Here is a 19,614-nt window from a genome sequence, read left to right as displayed (position 1 = left end):
CTTTTCTTCTGATTACAGTGCCTCAATTTCTTTTAGAGCCACTAAACTGCAGTTGCCTAACTTCCCTCTGCGTTAGCTGTTACATAAGAACCTGAAGCCCATTAGAGTTCTAATGACCTACCTTTTTATTTATATATTGCACTGCTACTATTTGTAGCACTACACTGTTAAAATACATTGTGACAGGATATACTTGTCATTCATATACTATGGAGAACCATCATTTCTCTAAAAGTATATTAATACACAGATGAGTGTACAATGATAAAGTCTTCTGGTTTAATACTTGGGTATGACATTTCTATATCAGACAGTGGAGCATGGGCCAAAGTTTAGTGATTTTTTCAGATCATAAAAGAAGGGTTTGGCTAATGTAAACTTTCATATCAGAGAACTGGATCAAGATACTACCACATTTTTAATGCAGTCTCAGAAATAAATGGGACTGCTGTAAAAGCTAACAGCTGGAAAGGCAACTCCACAAATAAACAAAGGGAGCTAACAAAAACTGAGTCTCTTAACAAGGATTCACACTCAGAAAATTATTTGATGATCAGCAGTGAACTTCAGTAAGATAGCACAATAGTACCAACATAGTCTGTATTATATAGTTATAAAGGATAGGATCTGAATTCAGGGGAGATCTGAATTCAGTCCCTCATTTCTCCTCAGTGTGGCAGGAGCTTGGAATACCGTGCATCAATCATCACCAAACCCTTTAAGATAATCACTGGGGACTTTGCTGCGCCACAGAGGTATCCATGAATAGAGGTATCTATTCAGCTTGGAAAAGAGACGACAAAGCGGTGGTATGATAACGGTCTATAAAATCATGAATGGTGTGGAGAAAGTGAATAAGGAAGTGTTATTTACCCCTTCACATAACACAAGAGTCAGGGGTCATCCAATGAAATTAATAGGCATCAAGTTTAAAATAAACAAAAGGAAGTACTTCTTCATGCAACACACAGTCAACCTGTAGAACTCGTTGCCAGGGGATGTTGTGAAGGACAAAACTATAATGGATTCAAAAAAGAATTAGATAAGTTCATGGAAGATAGGCCTATCAATGGCTATTGGCCAAGATGGTCAGAGATGCGACCCCATGCTCTGGGTGTCCCTAAAACTCTGACTGCCAGATGCTGAGACCGGGCGACAGGGGATGGATTACTTGATAATTGCCCTTTTTTGTTCATTCCCTTTGAAGTATCTGGCATCAGCCACTGTTGGAAAACAGGACATTGAGCTAGATGCACCATAGGTCTGACTCAATATGGCCATTTTTATGTTCTTATGTCCAATCCCCTCCTTGGCTGGAGACACTGTTTCTGAGGTGGACAGCGGGAAATGTACAAAAGGAGATAGAGAAACCTCCCAGAAAAGCTAGGGGTGAGTGTCATCAGCTTAGCAATGATAAATCAGTCCATACCAGCAAATTATTGAAGCAAGATGGAGTATATGGGCACTAAAATGCAAGGCTCCTGTAACAGAGTCCTGCAGCAGACAGAAAAGTGTTTAGAGGAATGGAATGTGTAACTAGCAAATTAGCAGCTATGATTTGAATCAAGCTAGAGCAACTCCAGACAGCCACACCATCTGCTCTAAATATTGCAAAAAGACACCATGGTCTACGGTGTCAAAACCAGCAGACAGATTAAGGAGCATTAATATAGAACATATGCCTGAGCCCGCCTGCAGCAAGAGATCATTGCAAATCTTCAAAAGGGCTCCTTCTTGAAGCCAGACTGGAATTCATCAATTACATCATATGTGTGGAGGTGTGACTGAAGTTGTAATGCAATGACCCTTTCCAGAAATGTGGAAAGAACTGATGGGATGGAGATCAGACAAAGGCTGACAAATCAACTAACAAAAGAGGAAGAACTGCTTCAAGACTGGAGCAGAGGCATCCAACTTTAGTGCTGCAATAACATCATCAAATAGCAAACACTAATAAGGGCCATGTGTTCATAACTATCACATTGCCATGGATCCAGAGAACAGTCCCTCCAGTATGCATGACATGCTAGTATGTCTGAATGCTAAAGAAAGTTTTCTATTTGGTATGATCAGCCGATGGCGCTGAATATACAGCAGGATGTGGCCGTGAGAGATGCAGAGCACCTGAGATCTAACATTCCAGATATAACGTGGGATATTTTTCAAGTCTCTGCATTCAGAATGTAAGCCGATTGCCTTTCCTGAGACCCAGAGGCATTCTCCCCACCTCCATATAGCAACTAAATATATGCATTATATTCCTTCCCCTCGCCTCCTGAAATAACAGATGTTGGCTACTTTCAAGGGCAGGTTGTCAGACTCAAGGAGACGCAGTGGAAAATCCTTTGTTCCCATCTCCTCTGTAGCTGACAACCACCACCACACATTAGAGCTGTGATAATATCAAATGATGGTATGCAACAGTCGTAAGTCAGCTAATATTCTTCATCACCTCACATTACATATGAAGTAGTTTTTGACTCAAAGTGCAATATGTCCATTTGAAAAATTGTGAGCAGGCCTTAGAGATGAGTCTATGCAAACTAGAATTATGCAAACTAGAAATCATAATATACCTCATTCCCAACTCCCCCTCCCCAACATGTTACATGCACCCCAATAGATATGGTACAGATACATTCCTCTCTCTGGACTTTCTTAGGTTGGCTTGCACAGAGACTCTCATCCATTTACCAACAACCAATTTTCACATCACTTCTGAGCTTGGACCTCTGAATCCTCATCTAATAGGCAAAGCTGGTGTGACTTACATGCCAAAAGGTCAAAAGCAAGAAGCATAACAAGAAAAGCAACCAGCAGGAAGGTGGGGTAAATTAAAATAGGCCATTCCCTAATCTATTTTACACCTTCTAGTTCTTCAGCATGCTTAGCCTCCAGCTTATCACCAGCTTAGCTCCCCTTACATTCAATCACTGTGTGAGCGTATGTAGATCTAAATGATTTGATAAACATCAGTCATATTGTAAAGCCCATCTTTTTCTCAGGCACTGAGAGTGGGGGCAGTTATTAGTGTGAAAGTTGTTCTTTAATATTTAGGTAATATTAATTGGCAGTCTATACTGGCATCAGTGGTATTTTAAATTAGCAGCTTAGTGCTCTGGCTGGACATATTTTTCTACTGTTAAAAGTGAAATAAGGAAATGTGTCAGTGTAAGGAAATCTAAGGGAGTCTTACCAAATGAGTGTAAGAGAATCTAACGCAGCCACTTAAATGCTGAATCTGCCACAGTTTGCAGAGGACAAGCCTCTTCTCTATCAATTTGAATACTATAAATTCAATGCAGAACTTTATAGATCTACCCGGGAGAAAACAACAGAATTTTTCCTATTGTTTGTGAGGTGATTAAAAACACATGCAGTATTGAACAGTGATATTTCATTAGCATTGTGCCATTAGGCATGGATATTATTTTGTACAATTTGCATGCATTATCTTCAAGCTTGGCTTGTTTAGTAGATCTCATTAAGATTTAAAATCAAGCCAAATCTGAAGACTAAATATACTATATGTAAGGGTTTATTTCAAAAATACAGTTTGTTTATAAACACTGTCAAGTTATTCAATTTATAATATATTTCAAAGACCATATTTTAAGTCACAAGCAGAAAAAGAAGAGTTACAGTAATTTAGCTCACAATATTATACCAAACCTTAATTATGACCTCAACAATTATAACAACTGTGCACTAAGTATGTGATCTGGCATGTGTTGGTAGGCCAAGTATGAGGTCATAGGGTTTAGCATGACAGTGTGAGCTAAATTACGGTGCTGTTTGTACTGTTTCTTTATCTGTTAGAGATGGAAGGGGACTTCCTCATAGAAGTTCAGAGTCTGTCAGTGACAAATATTAATCATAGTTACAAGTTACCCGTTAACTTTATTATTTATTTGTATTGCAGTAGTGCCAGGTGATCCCAATCATGAAGCAGGATCCCATTGTGGTTGGCACTTACAAACATAACAAAAAAGTCCCTGACAGAGACTTCTTTGTATTTTTTTGCTCTTACAGGTTTGTGTGACTGGGTTGTGCCTTAACTGGGTATTAAAGTTTTCATTTGAGAGAAATAATTGTTATTACAGACACAGACCTATCCATACTTCACATATTTTACCCCAGAAGAAATGTTTCCCCAACCAAAAAGAGAGGACCGCCTCCATTTCTTCCACAGTATCAAGATAACTCCCTCCAAGACTAATTCCTAAGGGAAATGTCAATACCTGCTGTTAATGTAAAGCCTGAACTACAGGTATATTTTCTACAATTAGGCCAGGTTTGGGCTAAAATGAATTTCCAACCTCTACAATCTCAGGCTGTCCAGAGTTCCTCATTTTCAACTCCTTTACAGAGGACTTAAATGACCTTCTCACAATCACACCACATTGCCCTCACTAAACTGCAACATTGGTTTCTCTCCAAACCTGGATGACTGTGTCTGGTAGAGGTCTCCAAATATCTAGGTCTAGGAGATCAAGGAAAACTTTGACAATATACTGGCAGACAGGGGCGGCTCTACGTTTTTGGCCGCCCCAAGCAGTCATGCGCGGGAGGCGCCCCGGAGCCGCGGGAGCAGCGGACCTCCCGCGCGCATGACTGCAGAGGGACCGCTGGTCCCGCGTGGCTCGGCTGGACCTCCCGCAGCTGCGGGCGGTTCGCTGGTCCGGCGGCTCTGGTTGAGCTGCCGCAGTCATGCCTGCGGGAGGTCCAGCCGAGCTGCGGGACGAGCGCCCCCTCCGCAGTCATGCCTGCGGCAGGTCCGGTCGTCCCGGGGCTCCGGTGGACCTCCCACAGGCATGACTGCGGCAGGTCCGCCGGCCCAGCCTGCCGCCCCCTAGATTTGGCCGCCCTAGGCACCAGCTTGTTTTGCTGGTGCCTAGAGCCGCCCCTGCTGGCAGACATACCAGGGTGCATAGTTGCTACTAATTCATACCCTGCTAGCTCAGAAGGAATCTGGCATTCCACACATGCAAAGCCCAGAAATAATCAATTGCCAGGTAATCTGTATTTCTATCGGATAGTACACTGGAATAGGGGTTAAACTGACATCTTGGATGATCCACAGAAAGAAAAAAGAAATCTTAGCTGATTATTTACCCTCCCCAAAGTGGAAATAATTTACAGATCACGCAACAATATAGCAATAAGTGAGCTCAAAAATCAATAGATGAATTAGATTAACTAGCCCTTGCAGACAGAGTCCTGGCCCAGACTACCATTGTCTTTGTTAACCAACTGGTTAAGTGCTGTTAGAGTGAAATATCTGCAGTCTTGTGTAACAGCATGCATTAGTGAAAGCAAAATCCTATTCTGATCTGCGTTTGCAGGGAGATGGGTCCAACTGCCATATTGTGAAGGGGGTGGGGAAGAGACATTGAGCCAGATTTTCAAGTGCTCAGCACCCACAACTGGAATCAGATTGTCAGAAGAGCTTAAATTCCCATTAAGGCACCAAAGGACCAAAGTATTCAGCACCCAGCAGCTCCCATTGTGACACTTACAGTCAAATTTTTAAAAAATAAAATAAAAGCTCAGTAGTCACATACCGAGCTCTTTTCAAAATCTGGCTACTTGAATTCTTCTGAAAATGCTACCCATAGTGACGTTGCATAGATCGTGCAAGTGGGTTGGAATAACTGTCTGGTATGAGTGCTTGAGGGATATTGATCCCTTGTCTCATCTCCTCACTCAGCCAAATCAAGCTGCCTCTGGGTGCTGGTGAATCTCAGTCAGCTGGGTCAGTTTGGATAAGAAAAAGGAGAATCTAGCTCGGCACAAAAGTTTTTTAAACCACTTCCTCCTTAATTTCAATTCAATGAATTTGTTTGGGATGATAAAGAGACAAGTGTTGCCATAATTAAGTAAAGGGTAATCACATATTTCACCAGTCTAGTACTAACCGTAAATATTGTGAAGCTTTATACTGGGAAGATCGCACAAACAGAATAAACTGTTCCTGCAACTGAATGTCACTTGGAACATTTGGCCTCAGCATTCCATCCAGCAGCTTCCTAAACACCATTATCACCTTCACAATTCCTCAGGTGCTGTTCAATCACATCATCCCCCTTCCTTCTGCTTTCCACCTTCGCCCCTTTTTTTGTGCACACTGGCAAATGACAACCAATGGAACATGACTGGCTTAACAAAAGTTTCTGCAGGATTCCAAGATCCCAAACAGGCACTTATTGATGAGGGTTAGAGCTTAAAACATAGTGGTAGTATGCTAAGTCAGTGGTTCTGAACAAGAGGTCTGGGGCCCGCTGGGGATCCGTGGACAGGTTTCAGGGGGTCTGCCAAGCATGGCTGGCATTAGACTCACTAGGGCCCAGGGCAGAAAGCCAAAGTCCCGCCATGTGGGACTGCAGCCCAGGGCCCCAAGCCCTGCCACCAGGGGCTGAAGCCAAAGCCTGAGCAACTTAGCTTTGTGTTGCCCCCTATGGTGTGGGGCCCTGGGCAATTGCCCTCCTTGATATCCCCTAACACCAGCCCTGGCTTTTATATGCAGAAAACAGTTATTGTGGCACAGCTGGGCTGTGGAATTTTTATAGCATGTTGGGGGGGCCTCAGAAAGAAAAGGTTGAGAACCCCTGTGCTAAGTTACTTTCTCCGAGCGCTCTGGCACTATCACTTCTTGCTGTATTTAAGGCTTTTGCTGTTTAACAACATCAGATGTACCTATGAAATGCCAGAGAATAAGGATTGTTCTGACATTCTTTGATAAAACTAATCTCTGATCAACAACAAATATTATATATGACAGTCTTTTGAATGCCACACACTATTGAGACTTCTATGTATCATCTGGTGAACACAGTGATTGCTGCTAAAACTGTATCCTAGCAAATGAGATGGGTGGGACAACCTTTGTGGCTTTGAATGGCTCAGAGGACTCCACAGCCCATATACAAAACACTCAGCCAATCCGGGTTGTAAAAACAAATGGACAAAACTCAAAGAGTAGCTGAATGGAAAGCAGGGAAATTTATTCTGATTATGTCAGTTCGGGTTAAATGTTCACATTGCTGAAACTGGAGAGACTGATAGCACTAGAAAGACCCAAGTATCAGCCTGGCAGGGATTGTAAGCTTCTCCATACAGCTCTTCTAATGCACATTTTTCATACCCTACAACCCTCTGTTATTCCATGTTCTGAGGCTGCTCCATGGTAAATGATTTGGACTAATCTTCAGTGGAAATGAGGCTGAGGCCATAGGCTCATTTCATTTGTGTTGGCAGCCATATTTTAAATGCCAAATGCCAGAGGTGAAAGGTCTGGAATCTATACCACCTGCACAGTTTTTACTTGTTAGCATAAAGGTAAACTGAGTGACAGTAAGAGTGACAGTAAGATGATATCAAAGGAGCAACTGAGCATCAACTTAACATTTACCACAATTTACACTGTCCGCCATTAATGTTACTAACCTGTGCTAGTCATATTCACAACAGTGACAAGCCTTAACGCCTATTTGACTGCACAACACTTGCTTCAAAAAACCACTGGATTTTGCAGTGTTGCAACCTATTAAAAAAACTACCTCCTGAGGAGTTTACAGTTTACATGCATCATTGCTTTGCCCTGTACTATGCTGATATTATTAATGAAGAATTTTGGTTATTCCCTGAAGGTTCAGACTGTGGCCCATCCAAGCCTCAAAAGGTGCATTAATATCAGGCAAACACTTTTCCAGTGGCTAGAGCTCCTTCAACTCAACTTCATGCCTTAAAACTGTACACGGGACATGTGGGTATCCAATGGAATCATGTACTTCTCCATGAGCACTCACTTATCTTTACCTCTTAGTTTGTAGTATGAATACCATTGGCTCCATGACAATGGCAGTAGGATGAGCCTTACATAAAGGTGTCTTGATGCCAGGGTTCATTAACTACAATACATTCTAAAAGAATTGAAAACAATAATTATATATTTTATGTACAGGTATAATCTGTATAAGTAGTTGTGTTTGAATTTGTATAAAAATGCACATGCAGCTTTGCAGCTAAAACTGCTCCCAAAACACAGCCTGTCTCAGGGTACGTCTACACTACGGGACTATTCCGAATTTGCATAAACCGGTTTTGTAAAACAGATTGTATAAAATCGAGTGCGCGCGGCCACACTAAACACATTAAATCGGTGGTGTGCGTCCACGGTCCGAGGCTAGCATCGACTTCTGGAGCGTTGCACTGTGGGTAGCTATTCCGTAGCTATCCCATAGTTCCCGCAGCCTCCCCCGCCCCTTGGAATTTCCAGGTTGAGATCCCAGTGCCTGATGGGGCAAAAAACATTGTCGCGGGTGGTTCTGGGTAAATGTCGTCAGCCACTCCTTCCTCTGGGAAAGCAACGGCAGACAAGCATTTCGCGCCTTTTTTCCCTGGATTGCCCTGGCAGATGCCATAGCATGGCAATCATGGAGCCTGTTTTGCCTTTTGTGACTGTCACCGTATGTGTACTAGATGCCGCTGACAGAGGCGATTCAGCAGCGCTACACAGCAGCATGCTTTTGCTTTTGCATGACAGCAGAGATGGTTACCAGCCATACTGCACCATCTACCAATCCATAAATTGGTAAAAAGATGAGCATGGCTACCAGTCGTTTTGCACCATTTGCTGCTGTCATAAGTGCCCCTGGCTGCTCTTAGCCAGGGGCGCAAAAACCAAAATTGGGAATGACTCCCAGAGTCAATCCCTCCTTTTTGGTATCTAAAAATAGAATCAGTCCTGCCTAGAATATGGGCAAGTGTACTAGAGAACCACTGTATCAGAGAGCACAGCTGCCCTGTGTCAGATCCTGCAGAAATTATGAGCTGTATTCTATTCACATTGGGTGCTCCTGCAACAACCCCACCTGTTGATTCCGTTCTTCCCCCAGCCTTCCTGGGCTACTGTAGCATTGTCCCCCCACTTGTGTGATAAAGTAATAAAGAATGCAGGAATAAGACACACTGACTTGTTAGTGAGAAATGAGTGGAAGACAGCCTCCAGCTGCTATGATAGTCCAGACAGGACAGTAAGGAGTGTGGAGCAGAGGAGCCCAGCATCCCTCTGCTAGTCCAGGGGCAATTGAATCTTTTTTTTACACATGAAGGGTGGGGGCTGACAGAGCTCAGCCCCCTGTTGCTATGACGACGATGGTTATCAGCCATACTGTACCATCTACCAGGAAAAATTAGGGCCAGGCACCCTTGATAGACCTCACCGATGCTAGTCTGCATGGTTACCAGTCCTTTTGCACTGCCCCATGTGCCAATAGGCTGATGACGAGGACGGATACCAGTCGTATTGCACCATCAGCCACCCATGGCGGGGGGGAGCAAGGATGTTGGTGTTGAGTGCTGCAGCATCGGGTCTATCTGCAGCATTCAGTAAATATAGGGTGACATGTTAAAGAGTCAAGAGAGGATTGTTTTCCCTTTCACTTCTCGGGGTGGGTGGGGGGGTGCGTAAATTGCCGAGCTATGCCCTGACCCACCGCGGACACTGTGTTTGACCCTAGAAGCATTTGGAGCTCAGCCAAGAATGCAAATACTTTTCGGAGACTGCAGGAACTGTGGGATAGCTTGAGTCCTCCAGTCCATGAGCGTCCATTTGATTCTTGGGCTTTCCGTTACGTTTGTCACGCAGCAGTGCGCTGAGCCCCTGCTATGGCGTCTGTCTGGAGATTTTTTAAAAATGATTTTGAATTTCGTCTTCTGTAACGGAGCGCTGATAGAACAGATTTGCCTGCCCTTACAGCGATCACATCCGCATGGTCCATGCGGGAGCTCTTTCTTTATTTTGATTTTTAACTGCATCGCCACACGTGCTGATCTGAGCTCCACGCTAGGCAAACAGGAAATATTCAAAAGTTCGCGGGGCTTTTCCTGTCTACCTGGCCACTGCATCCGAGTTCAGATTGCTGTCCAGAGCGGTCAGTGGTGCACTGTGGGATACCGGCCGGAGGCCAATACCGTCGATCTGCGGCCACACAAACCCTAATCCGATATGGTAATTCCGATACTAGCGCTACTCCTCTCGTTAGGGAGGAGTACAGAAACCGGTTTAAAGAGCCCTTTATACCGATATAAAGGGCCTCTCAGTGTGGACGGGTGTGGCGTTAAATCAGTTTTACGCTCCTAAAACCGGTTTAAACGCCTAGTGTAGACCAGGCGTCAGTTACAAGGAGCTTCTCCGTTAACTGTAATACTATTAAGGTTTACATCTTTGTGGGCTACAACCTCTAGTAAGTGATAATTCCATGCTTTTGGGAAGATCTGACATTCCATCTGGGAGAGAGACGCGGTAAGCTTGTAAACTTAGCCATCCATCCATCAACTGTAATATCTGGTGTATTAAACAGCCTGCAAAGAGTTTTGATAGGTAAAAAATGGACTGTGTACTACAACTTCATCCAGAATTTCCAACCTACGAGAAAGGAGTTAGAAGTGGTGTTGAGAGTGTCTCCTTCCATTTGATTCCAGTTGATGCGCACATTCAAATGTATGAGGTTCTCATGAATTGTTCTACCTGATGTTAATTGTTCTACCATTTAAAGTGGCACAAGAATGTCACATTTTCCCTATGGAAGAAGCAGGTATCCTGCAAAAACTTCCATGTAGTTCCATCTGACAGGTACAGTAATACTCTTGTATTTCTCTAACATACATATTTAATGTACAGCAAAGTCAGCTCCAGCATTTGTCAACTGGTACAGCTATTGTCTTACCTGTAACTTTTCTTAGAGGTCACAGAAGGCCCCACTCCAGAAAAGGTGCTACTTCAATGCAACGTTGTCATCAGTTCAAATCAACTGTAAAATTAAATTAAAATTTACGGTAATATTAAACTATTATCAATTGTATTGAGGGTTCTTAAAAGATTTCAGATTGGCTCATTTATTTGTTTTATTGCTCATTCACTAAAGAGCAGATACTTTACAATCATTCCAAGCTTGGAACCTCCATTGATATCATAGGGATTTCCACGCCTATTGGATGTAGATAAATGGATGTCACTAAGAGCCTGATCTAAAGTCCACTGAAGTCAAAGTAAGACCCCCATCAACTTCAATGGCTCTGGACCAGGCCATAAATCAGAAATAGATTAAACAAATCTCTCTCCATGTTTTTTGGTTTGCCTCGCATGGCTTTAGTTTTTACATCTTCTCTTCAGACTTTGCTGGTGTCTTCCTGACACCTTGGTTTTTCTCATGTATTACTAGTATCTTCTCTCCTTTTCTCCACAGCTTTTCTGGTCCTCTGGGGTGCAACTTCCAATTAGCTGGACATGCAAAACTTTTGTGCTGCTGCAATTGTGGAAAGCATGACAGAGGTATTAAAAAAAATCTGTCTTACTTGTCTATCTTAGGTTTCTTGATTTCTCAAGCACCCTGGAAATCAGACTTTTCACTCTAAACTTGCTATTTCTCATTGCTCCTAAATGTGCAGATGTGAGACAAATGAGAAATTATACTCAGCACTTTTTCAGTGTTTTTCATTATAAAACTAATTTCCAAATTAGTTGAGTATCACAGCAGCCCTACAAGTAAGGTTAGTGCTATCCCATCCCCATTTTAAAGAAGGCAAAACTGAGAGGTAAAGTAGCTTGCCAAAGGCAGACGCAGAAGTCTATGTCAGAATCAAGAGTAGAATTCAGGAGCTTCTTTGGTGATCCTTCAGACATGCAGCGTCCCATTAGCTAGGAATTTTTCAGATTAGTTTCATAGATCAGCACTAAGGGCCTGATTTTGGTCTCATGCTGGTTTTATGTCAGTGTAACTCTGTTGACTTCATTGGAGTGATTTCTGAATTACGCCAGTTTAAGTGAAAGCAGAAACAGACCGTAAATTATTTGTACAGGCAAAGTTGGGGTCTGAGACTGTTCTCACAGTGATGTAAATCAGGTATAACTTCACTGAAATAAGTGATAGGTGAAACAATCACTTAATATTTTAATATAGCAGAATACAAATGTTAAAAAAGCTAAATGTTGTCAAGAGCAAAACCTGCTTGTAGTGTCCTTTTGGATTCCTTATTTATTACAAATCAAACGCTTTAGACTATATGATTTATACATTTCTTCTACTTACTACACCTTGCTCACTTTGTATCAAAATTAAAATCTACCCAGGGAAACTGTAGTAATTAATTACTTTACCATAATTTGTAGCCATGGTTATTTTGTATCATTCATCCCTGCTGATTACTTATTTCCTATTATGCTAAATAAGACTAAAATGGGAAGTAGTACAAAATTGCCGGTCAGCTGTGTTTATAAGCATAAACTGACTGTCCTGGCTCAAAATGAGATTTGTGAATACTCTGGACTAATTGTGTCAAAATAAGATTAATCCTGTTTGAACTCAATGCATATGTGCACACTGTAGAGTGAAACTACAGCAAGGATTGATTTAGCCTGATGTGCACCCAGGTTCTCATAAATGATTCAAATGAGATTTTCCCAAGTGCTCAGGATTGGCCTAAATCTGCTCCTCCTGGAGTCAATTAGGCCTACACTGAGCACTTTGGCAAAGCCTGATTTTCATTGGTAGAGGAAGATGAGAGTTGAGCAGAAGTAGAACAAAAATAAATATACTCATGAAAATACACACATTAAAAAAAATCTGTTGTGAACTACAACTTGAGAAAGAGAGTGGCCTAATTGTACATCTGGAACCAGGAGCTCTTAAATTGATACTGACTTCTGCTTATGGCCATGAGCAGATTACTTAACCTTATGGCCTCAATTTCCATATGTGTGAAATGTGAATAATTCCTATGTTATATGGCTATTCTGAGCATTAATGTTGGTAAAGCATTTTGAAGATGAAGAGTGATCTTTAAGTATCATTGTCATTAAATGTAATTATGATCGTCCTTGGTCAGATTCATTGAGACAAGGTGGGTGAGGTAATATCTTTTATTGCACCAACTTCTGTTGATCAGAGATGAGCTTTGGAGACTACAGCAAGCTCTTCTTCAGGTCTGTGAAACTTACTTAGAGTGTCACCACTAAATACAAGATGGAACAGATCTATATAAACACAAAATTTTGTCTCTCTCACAACATACATTGGTCCAATAAAAGATATTACCTCACTCATCTTGGCTAATATCCTGGGACCAAAACGGCTACAACAACACTGCGTAGGCGCTATCATGTTCTTTTTCAATGAGTAGGATGTTATGCAATAGACTATATGGGACAAGTTAACTGTGCCAAACTGTGAATGACGACCAATACAAGGAAGAGCCATGTGCATGCACAAACACACACAAGTATGAACATATGTCTCCCTGCAGGAAACAAGTGAGTGCTTATAATAAATACAGCCACAAAGAAAAAGTGATCAGGGATGCAAGTGAGAAATGTTAGTGGGTACTTATGGCATTATCTACAGCTATGCCTTTCTCAAAGGGAGCGTATATGCCATGCACTGTATGTGCACTCATTCCTCTATTGGCATGCTTACCAAAATAGCATGTGCTAGCAGCATTCATGAACTCAACAATGAAAGTAGCATGAAAACACTAAAAATGCACTGTAGGGGTTGTTTATGGCAAGATAACACTAGTAGTCCAGAGCAGAAATGAAGAGAGTTATGCAGTACAAGTACACAGAGGCAGGCAGATACATATACTTGCATACATCTATGTATTTGTCTATCTGTGCCTGGCTATGATGTTGATTACACACACAGGAGACGCATCTCATTTTCTTGGCTAGTCAAAATATGACATACATTACCAACAAGGAAACAAAGAAGGGAGAGCGAACACCTGTCGCTCTCCTTGGGGACAAGACCTAATGCTTTTATTTGATTCAGTCTGTTGAGGGGACTGCAGCTGCCAACTGTCATCAGCATCAAGTTACATTCACAAAGCCAGACTATTTCATTCTTTAGGTTAAGGAACAGAAGAGGCAAAGAAATCCAACAAGGAAGGGAGGAAGTTTTCATCATGTTGTAAATACATTGGATCGTGATTCTTTATAGGGTTTCAACTTTTATCTTGATGATCAGTCTGATTTTTGAAGCACACACATACTGGTTCATGCTAATTGCTAAATAATTCAAATATTTAAAAGAAGAACATCACCTAGCAACATTTAAAATTAGTGTATGATTTTAGGCAAATATTCAGATCTCTCATAATATTAAATCATGATGAGGGCCTGCTCCTGAGTCCTTGACTTCAATGGGAGTTTAGACTAAGTAACGACTTCAGGACTGGACCCAGGGCTTTTTGCTCCAAATATTTGTGTCTGCTTTCCTGCTTACATATAAGTTGCCTTCTTCATGCCCACATTATTGGTTACAATAGACCTCTTACTTCTTCCTATGCCTTTAATAACGTGCATACTGTTAAGAAACAATTGTGAGGAAGATTTATAATAGACTGTAAAGTACACATACCAATAAAATAAATGGAAATTGTTTCATAGTATCTGATAAAGACAGTGAAAGATATTTCCTGTTTTGTTGTTTGTTTGTAGGATTATGAAAATTGAAATGAGTGTTTTAAAGGGGAGCAATTTAACTATGAATGCCTTTGCGAATGTAACATGAATTCTAGAAAATAATAACTGTTAGACGTTCATGGTATATCCTGGAAGATTTGCTGATAACAGTGGAAAATCTTTTATGGGACTCTGAAATTTTATGTTAGTGCCAAGGATAGTAAAAACCCTTATAAATAATAGACCAATAATCTGCAGTAACAGTATAATAAACTGTGTTTTGGTCTTTCACAGGGATTGTACTGTGGTATTTTATTGACCACTCCTTGTTTCCCCAATAAACAGATAAAAGAATTAAAGATTTAGAGTTTTTTTTATTACTTTTCTTAATTTTCCCAAAATGAAGAGGAAAGTAGAATTTCAGACCATATGTCCATGTTCCTCAGAATTTGCTGAATGCATGGCTTTAACTTGTGCATATTTGACACTATATAGAAAAAAAAAGTTTTCCTTGCTATTTACTTTGTCTCCTCCATAACTCATGCAGACTGCCCCTTCTCCAGAGATACCTCAAAGGAAAGAAATGTAATAAGGGGGTCCTTTGAAATCTCATCTTTTCTCTTGTGAAGTTATTCAACTTTTCCTATTTAAATAGGAAAGTTTGAATTCTGCCCTTAGAGACTGTCTTATTTGGGCATTACATATAAATACCTCAAGACAGAAGTCAGTCCTCCAAAGAAACAAAAACAACAACAACAAAACATGTTTTACTTTTATTTAGACTAGATCATCAGGTATTAGCCTACATATGTGAAGCAGTGAGTGTAACATATATCATAGATACTACACTGTCCAAAAGGTATACATTGGAAAATGGTGCACATAAACTTGTCACTGTCCTACTTTCTACATTTCCCATCTAATGGTGCCAAGTACTGGAGATGGGGAAGTAATGCCCCTCCCTGTCGCCCCCCCCCCCCCACATTTTTGCCTTTGCTAAAAATTCCATAGACTGCAGACCTGGGAAGGCCCCTCCCCACAGCCCAACCATTTTTAAACAGTGGTCCCATACTAAATCAGTACAGCTGCTACTGGACTGGTCTGGAGTATTGCTGGAGCTGCTTGGTGCCAATGCCATTGAGTTGACTAGGTCACCTTTCTGTCCAGATGGAATGGTGGGTGGGGCAAATTTCAGCAAGTGGCATTGCAACCTGGGGCACGAGGTCACATCAACACTCAAATGTGGCCCAGTCATCCTCTGCTCTGCCCAGACAGACGGGTATCAGGGCCAAAGGGTGTTGCAACCTGGAGCATGGGAAGTCTGTTCCTGTTGGGTGGAGCACAGGGACGTCTACTAAGAACTTCTCCATGCATCTGAAGAAGTGAGGTTTTTTTACCCATGAAAGCTTATGCCCAAATAAATCTGTTAGTCTTTAAGGTGCCACCAGACTCCTTGTTGTTACTAAAACTTGACTTCTGGCAGCACCAGCTCATGCACTGTTCAGGTAAGAGAGGGAAGAATCCCTGGCCCAGGGAGACCCAAGGTCCATGTGTGTGGGGGGGGGGAATGAAAATTGCACCCCTCCCTCCCCCCAAAAAACCCATGTGAATTGGTGCCAGTGTTCCCATCCCTTCTCACATATCTGAGCCTCCCTTGGAACCTGGGCACGGATTACAGCCCAGCACCACTCTGCTAGAGTTGAGATTGAACCCCCATCCTGGGTACAGCTGGACACTGTGTTCCCAGTACACCGAGATAAACACGGCTGAGTGAGTCCCAGTACACATAAGACAAAAAAAAAAACCAGGCAGAGGAGGACCCCAACCAACACCATCCAGCCTGGAGCATCGTGCCCTACCCAGCCCTCTCGCCCCCCTCCCGCTGCACTGGCGGAGGCTTAGAGCGCCCCTGGATAGACAAAGCGCCCGTCTCTCATTGGTCAGTTCGCCCAACGCTGCGGCTTCTCCCGGCTCGGCGTGACCAATGGGCTCATTGACATGCAAATCAGAGGCTATAAGTAAGGCCGGGGAGTGGTGGCGCCGGGAGGGGGCGGGGGAGAGCGCAGTGGGGACGCCCGAGAGCCGGCTGGTGCAGAAGGCCGCCCCTGTGCTCCGCTTGCCAGCTGCTGCCTCCACCGCCTCCTGCGCCCCTCCCCCAGCCCGTGGTGTCTGCGCCGCGCTCTGCCATGGCCCCGTCCTCTCGGCCCAGCAAGAGCCGGCCCAGCCGGGAGGAGGAGGATTTCTGTGACGCGAGAGGGGGGGACAGGAAGGTGAGCCGGGCGCGGCGGGGCCCCAGGCAGGACCCCCGGAAGGAGGGGGGGCAGGGACTGCAGGATCCCCCCCCCCCGGGCGGTCGGTGCAATGGAGCCGCGCCTGGCCTGCACGGGGCATGCGACGGTCGGTGCAATGTGTGTTTCCCCTTCTCCTTCCCCAGGCCAGGAAGCCGCTGGTGGAGAAGAAGCGGCGAGCGCGGATTAACGAGAGTCTGCAGGAGCTGCGGCTCATCCTGGCCGACACGGAGGTAAGGCTGCGGCAAGGGCATGGGAGCGGGGTGGGGGCGCCGCCCTGGCGCTGGCGGGGCCTGGCGCGGGGCTGATCGCTGTCCTCTCTCGCCGCGCCCCGCGGGCAGTTTCAGGCGAAGATGGAGAACGCCGAGGTGCTGGAGCTGACCGTGAAGCGGGTGCAGGGCGTGCTGCAGAGCCGGTCCCTCGGTGAGTCCCCCTCGGGCACGGGAGATGCTGGGGGGAGAGGGGACGCAGCATCCCTCTAACGATGGGGCTGCAGTATCCCGAGTAGTGACGTGCCAGCCGTGCTGTAAAGGGGGAGGGGTTGGCATAGCCAGAGAATGGGGGTGGGTGGGCCCAGACCGCTTTGAAGGTGTTGGGGGGAAGGGAAGGGGCTCACCCCTTTGACTTCAGCTATGTGTGTTTCCTTATGGGTGCTGCTCCTGCAGAAAGTGACAAGCTGCACCGGGAGGCCAGCGAGCGGTTTGCAGCCGGGTACATTCAGTGCATGCACGAAGTCCATACTTTCGTCTCCAACTGCCCGGGGATCGATTCCACTGTAGCTGCCGAGCTGCTGAACCACCTGCTGGAGTCCATGCCTCTGAACGAAGGCAGTTTCCAGGACTTGATCGCGGATGTTTTGTCAGAACCCTGCATCACCCCCTGGCCTGGCAGTGAGGGGCTCTCTCAACCAACGGGGGTGTCTCCTGCTGCTCCAAGCCTGGCCAGCCCCACTTCAGCTCTTCTTTCCCCTTCCTCCAGTGAGGAGACCTGCTCTGATCTGGAAGAGACAGAGGCCGAGCAAAGCCCGGCCTCCCCAGCTGGACTGGACAGTTCCAGGACACACAATGTGCCTTCACCTAGCTTTTCCAAATCTATGTGGAGACCTTGGTAAATAAAAAAACTGCACAGGAATCAACAAAGATCTACCTAATAATGGGAGAATACGTGAGCACTGTGTTCTCTTTACAGCCATTGGAATGGACAGTGGGGCTTTCAGATGGTGCATTTGTGTGTCTAACGTTACTGTATTTCAGGACTGCATAGATGGCACTCTTACACTGTCAGACCCTGACAGGTTAATTGTTAAATGTATTAACATTTCCTCTATTTGTGTGTGAGATGTTTTGTAACTCTTGGATTGTTTAGGAGAGTTTGGGGTGTGAGGGTGGGGAGGGAGGAAAGGGGATTTTTTGTAGCAAAGCTCTTTGGTGGATGCACAGCAGTATTTCACAGCCTTGTCTCTTTCTCTTGGCCCTTATAAATGGCCCAAATATCACTCCCTTTTTCTATTAAGAAAAAGCCCTTGTGCATTTTATATCTTGGTGGTTAACTCAATGAGAGGTATATGACTTAAGTGTGCATGCACAATTTTAAGCATTATAGTGATAGTAAAGATCCCTGAAAGGGATTGGTGTGGCTAGTATCTTTATTATTTAGTGGTCTAGAATCTTGCCTTCAGTGAAGGAAGAGTAAACTAGAGATCAGTTGGAATTAGACAAACATTTAAAATATTGGTGGCAGGGTGCCTTTTAGAAACAAGTGTTTTATGCACATTTTGCTTTTAGCACATCTGAGTTTGTGACTTTATGTATATTAGGTGTCAAATGTTTTATTTTTAATCTTTTTAATAAAAAATATTGAATTCACAAATGATTGCATGTATTTTGGAGTGTGATACACTTCTAACCACTTTAACATTAAAAATCCAGTTCCATATTGTTTGCTATTAACAAATTTGTATCTGTTTTGGACACAATGCTGGTAATTTAGCACTTAATTCTTGTACTAAGCATTGTTAGCTCAAGTATTGGAATTTGAATGTTTCTTTTGTTTAATATTGAAAGATGCTTAGGATATTGAAGGAAGCAGTGTAGTTGTGTTGTAGGTTGACTTCAGAACACTAAAATTCCTGGGCATGGTTACATGAATGCCATTCTAAAGAAACTACTCTTAACTTGATTTCCCCAAGTAAGTCTCTTTTTGTAAAGCTGTAGTTATAATTTAAGTACTAGGCAGATGCTTTACTTGTGGCTTAACTTTACCTGTACATTTTTTCTGCTGAGGAATGACGGGTGTTGAAAAGAAGTGTGTGAAATAGATTTGAAAATTTTCTTCAAAAAGGAAATACTTCCAGTGACCTTTGGAGCATCAACATTCCTGTATACAAGGTGATACACCTCAATGTTCCTATTTTTGGAAGATATAGGCTATTTATGCTGTGATATTACCTTTCACAGAGCTGTCATTGTAACAGGAAAAGTACTGTGAAGTTGCTTCCTTAGTACATGGAGGTATTTGAGCATAGAACCAGCTAGGAGAGGAAGCAAAATAAATACATGGGGACTAAGACATGTAACTTTCCTTTGTTAACAACCCTATGGAACAATAAAATCAGATACCTAAATTATTGGTAGACCTCTGCTTTGTAACTTTCTTTAAATTATCTGACGTGGGTGTTTCATTCACAGCTGGTACAGAGTTGTTTGTTTTCCCCAGTTGTGCTAAAATTCTCGCCTGCCTTTGAACTAGCAAGAAGGGCAATGCTCCTCAAAGGGAGGTGAGAGTACTGCCTGTAAAGACCTTTCTGCTTTAGGGAGGGAGGGTGGTGTTTTGATGTGTAAATGGCAGCAGTGGCATGGACAGTTC

The 19,614-nt window shown here is 43.3% G+C and overlaps 1 protein-coding gene across 1 annotated transcript; it reads left to right on the top strand.

Annotated features, from left to right (window-relative positions):
• The first annotated feature begins 16,493 nt into the window (after positions 1-16,493).
• On the top strand, positions 16,494-19,375 carry LOC120371412 (transcription cofactor HES-6-like). Its single transcript, XM_039487112.1, has 4 exons — positions 16,494-16,731; positions 16,896-16,982; positions 17,091-17,172; positions 17,415-19,375. Exons 1-4 carry the CDS (start codon positions 16,648-16,650, stop codon positions 17,858-17,860), a joined length of 699 nt encoding a protein of 232 aa, XP_039343046.1. The 5' UTR covers positions 16,494-16,647; the 3' UTR covers positions 17,861-19,375.
• The last annotated feature ends 239 nt before the right edge of the window (positions 19,376-19,614 follow it).

Source organism: Mauremys reevesii, linkage group 9 (assembly GCF_016161935.1).
Source record: "Mauremys reevesii isolate NIE-2019 linkage group 9, ASM1616193v1, whole genome shotgun sequence".
Taxonomy (NCBI): Eukaryota; Metazoa; Chordata; order Testudines; family Geoemydidae; genus Mauremys; species Mauremys reevesii.
Note: the sequence above shows the minus strand (reverse complement) of the source record. Positions and strands in the feature narration are given on the sequence as shown.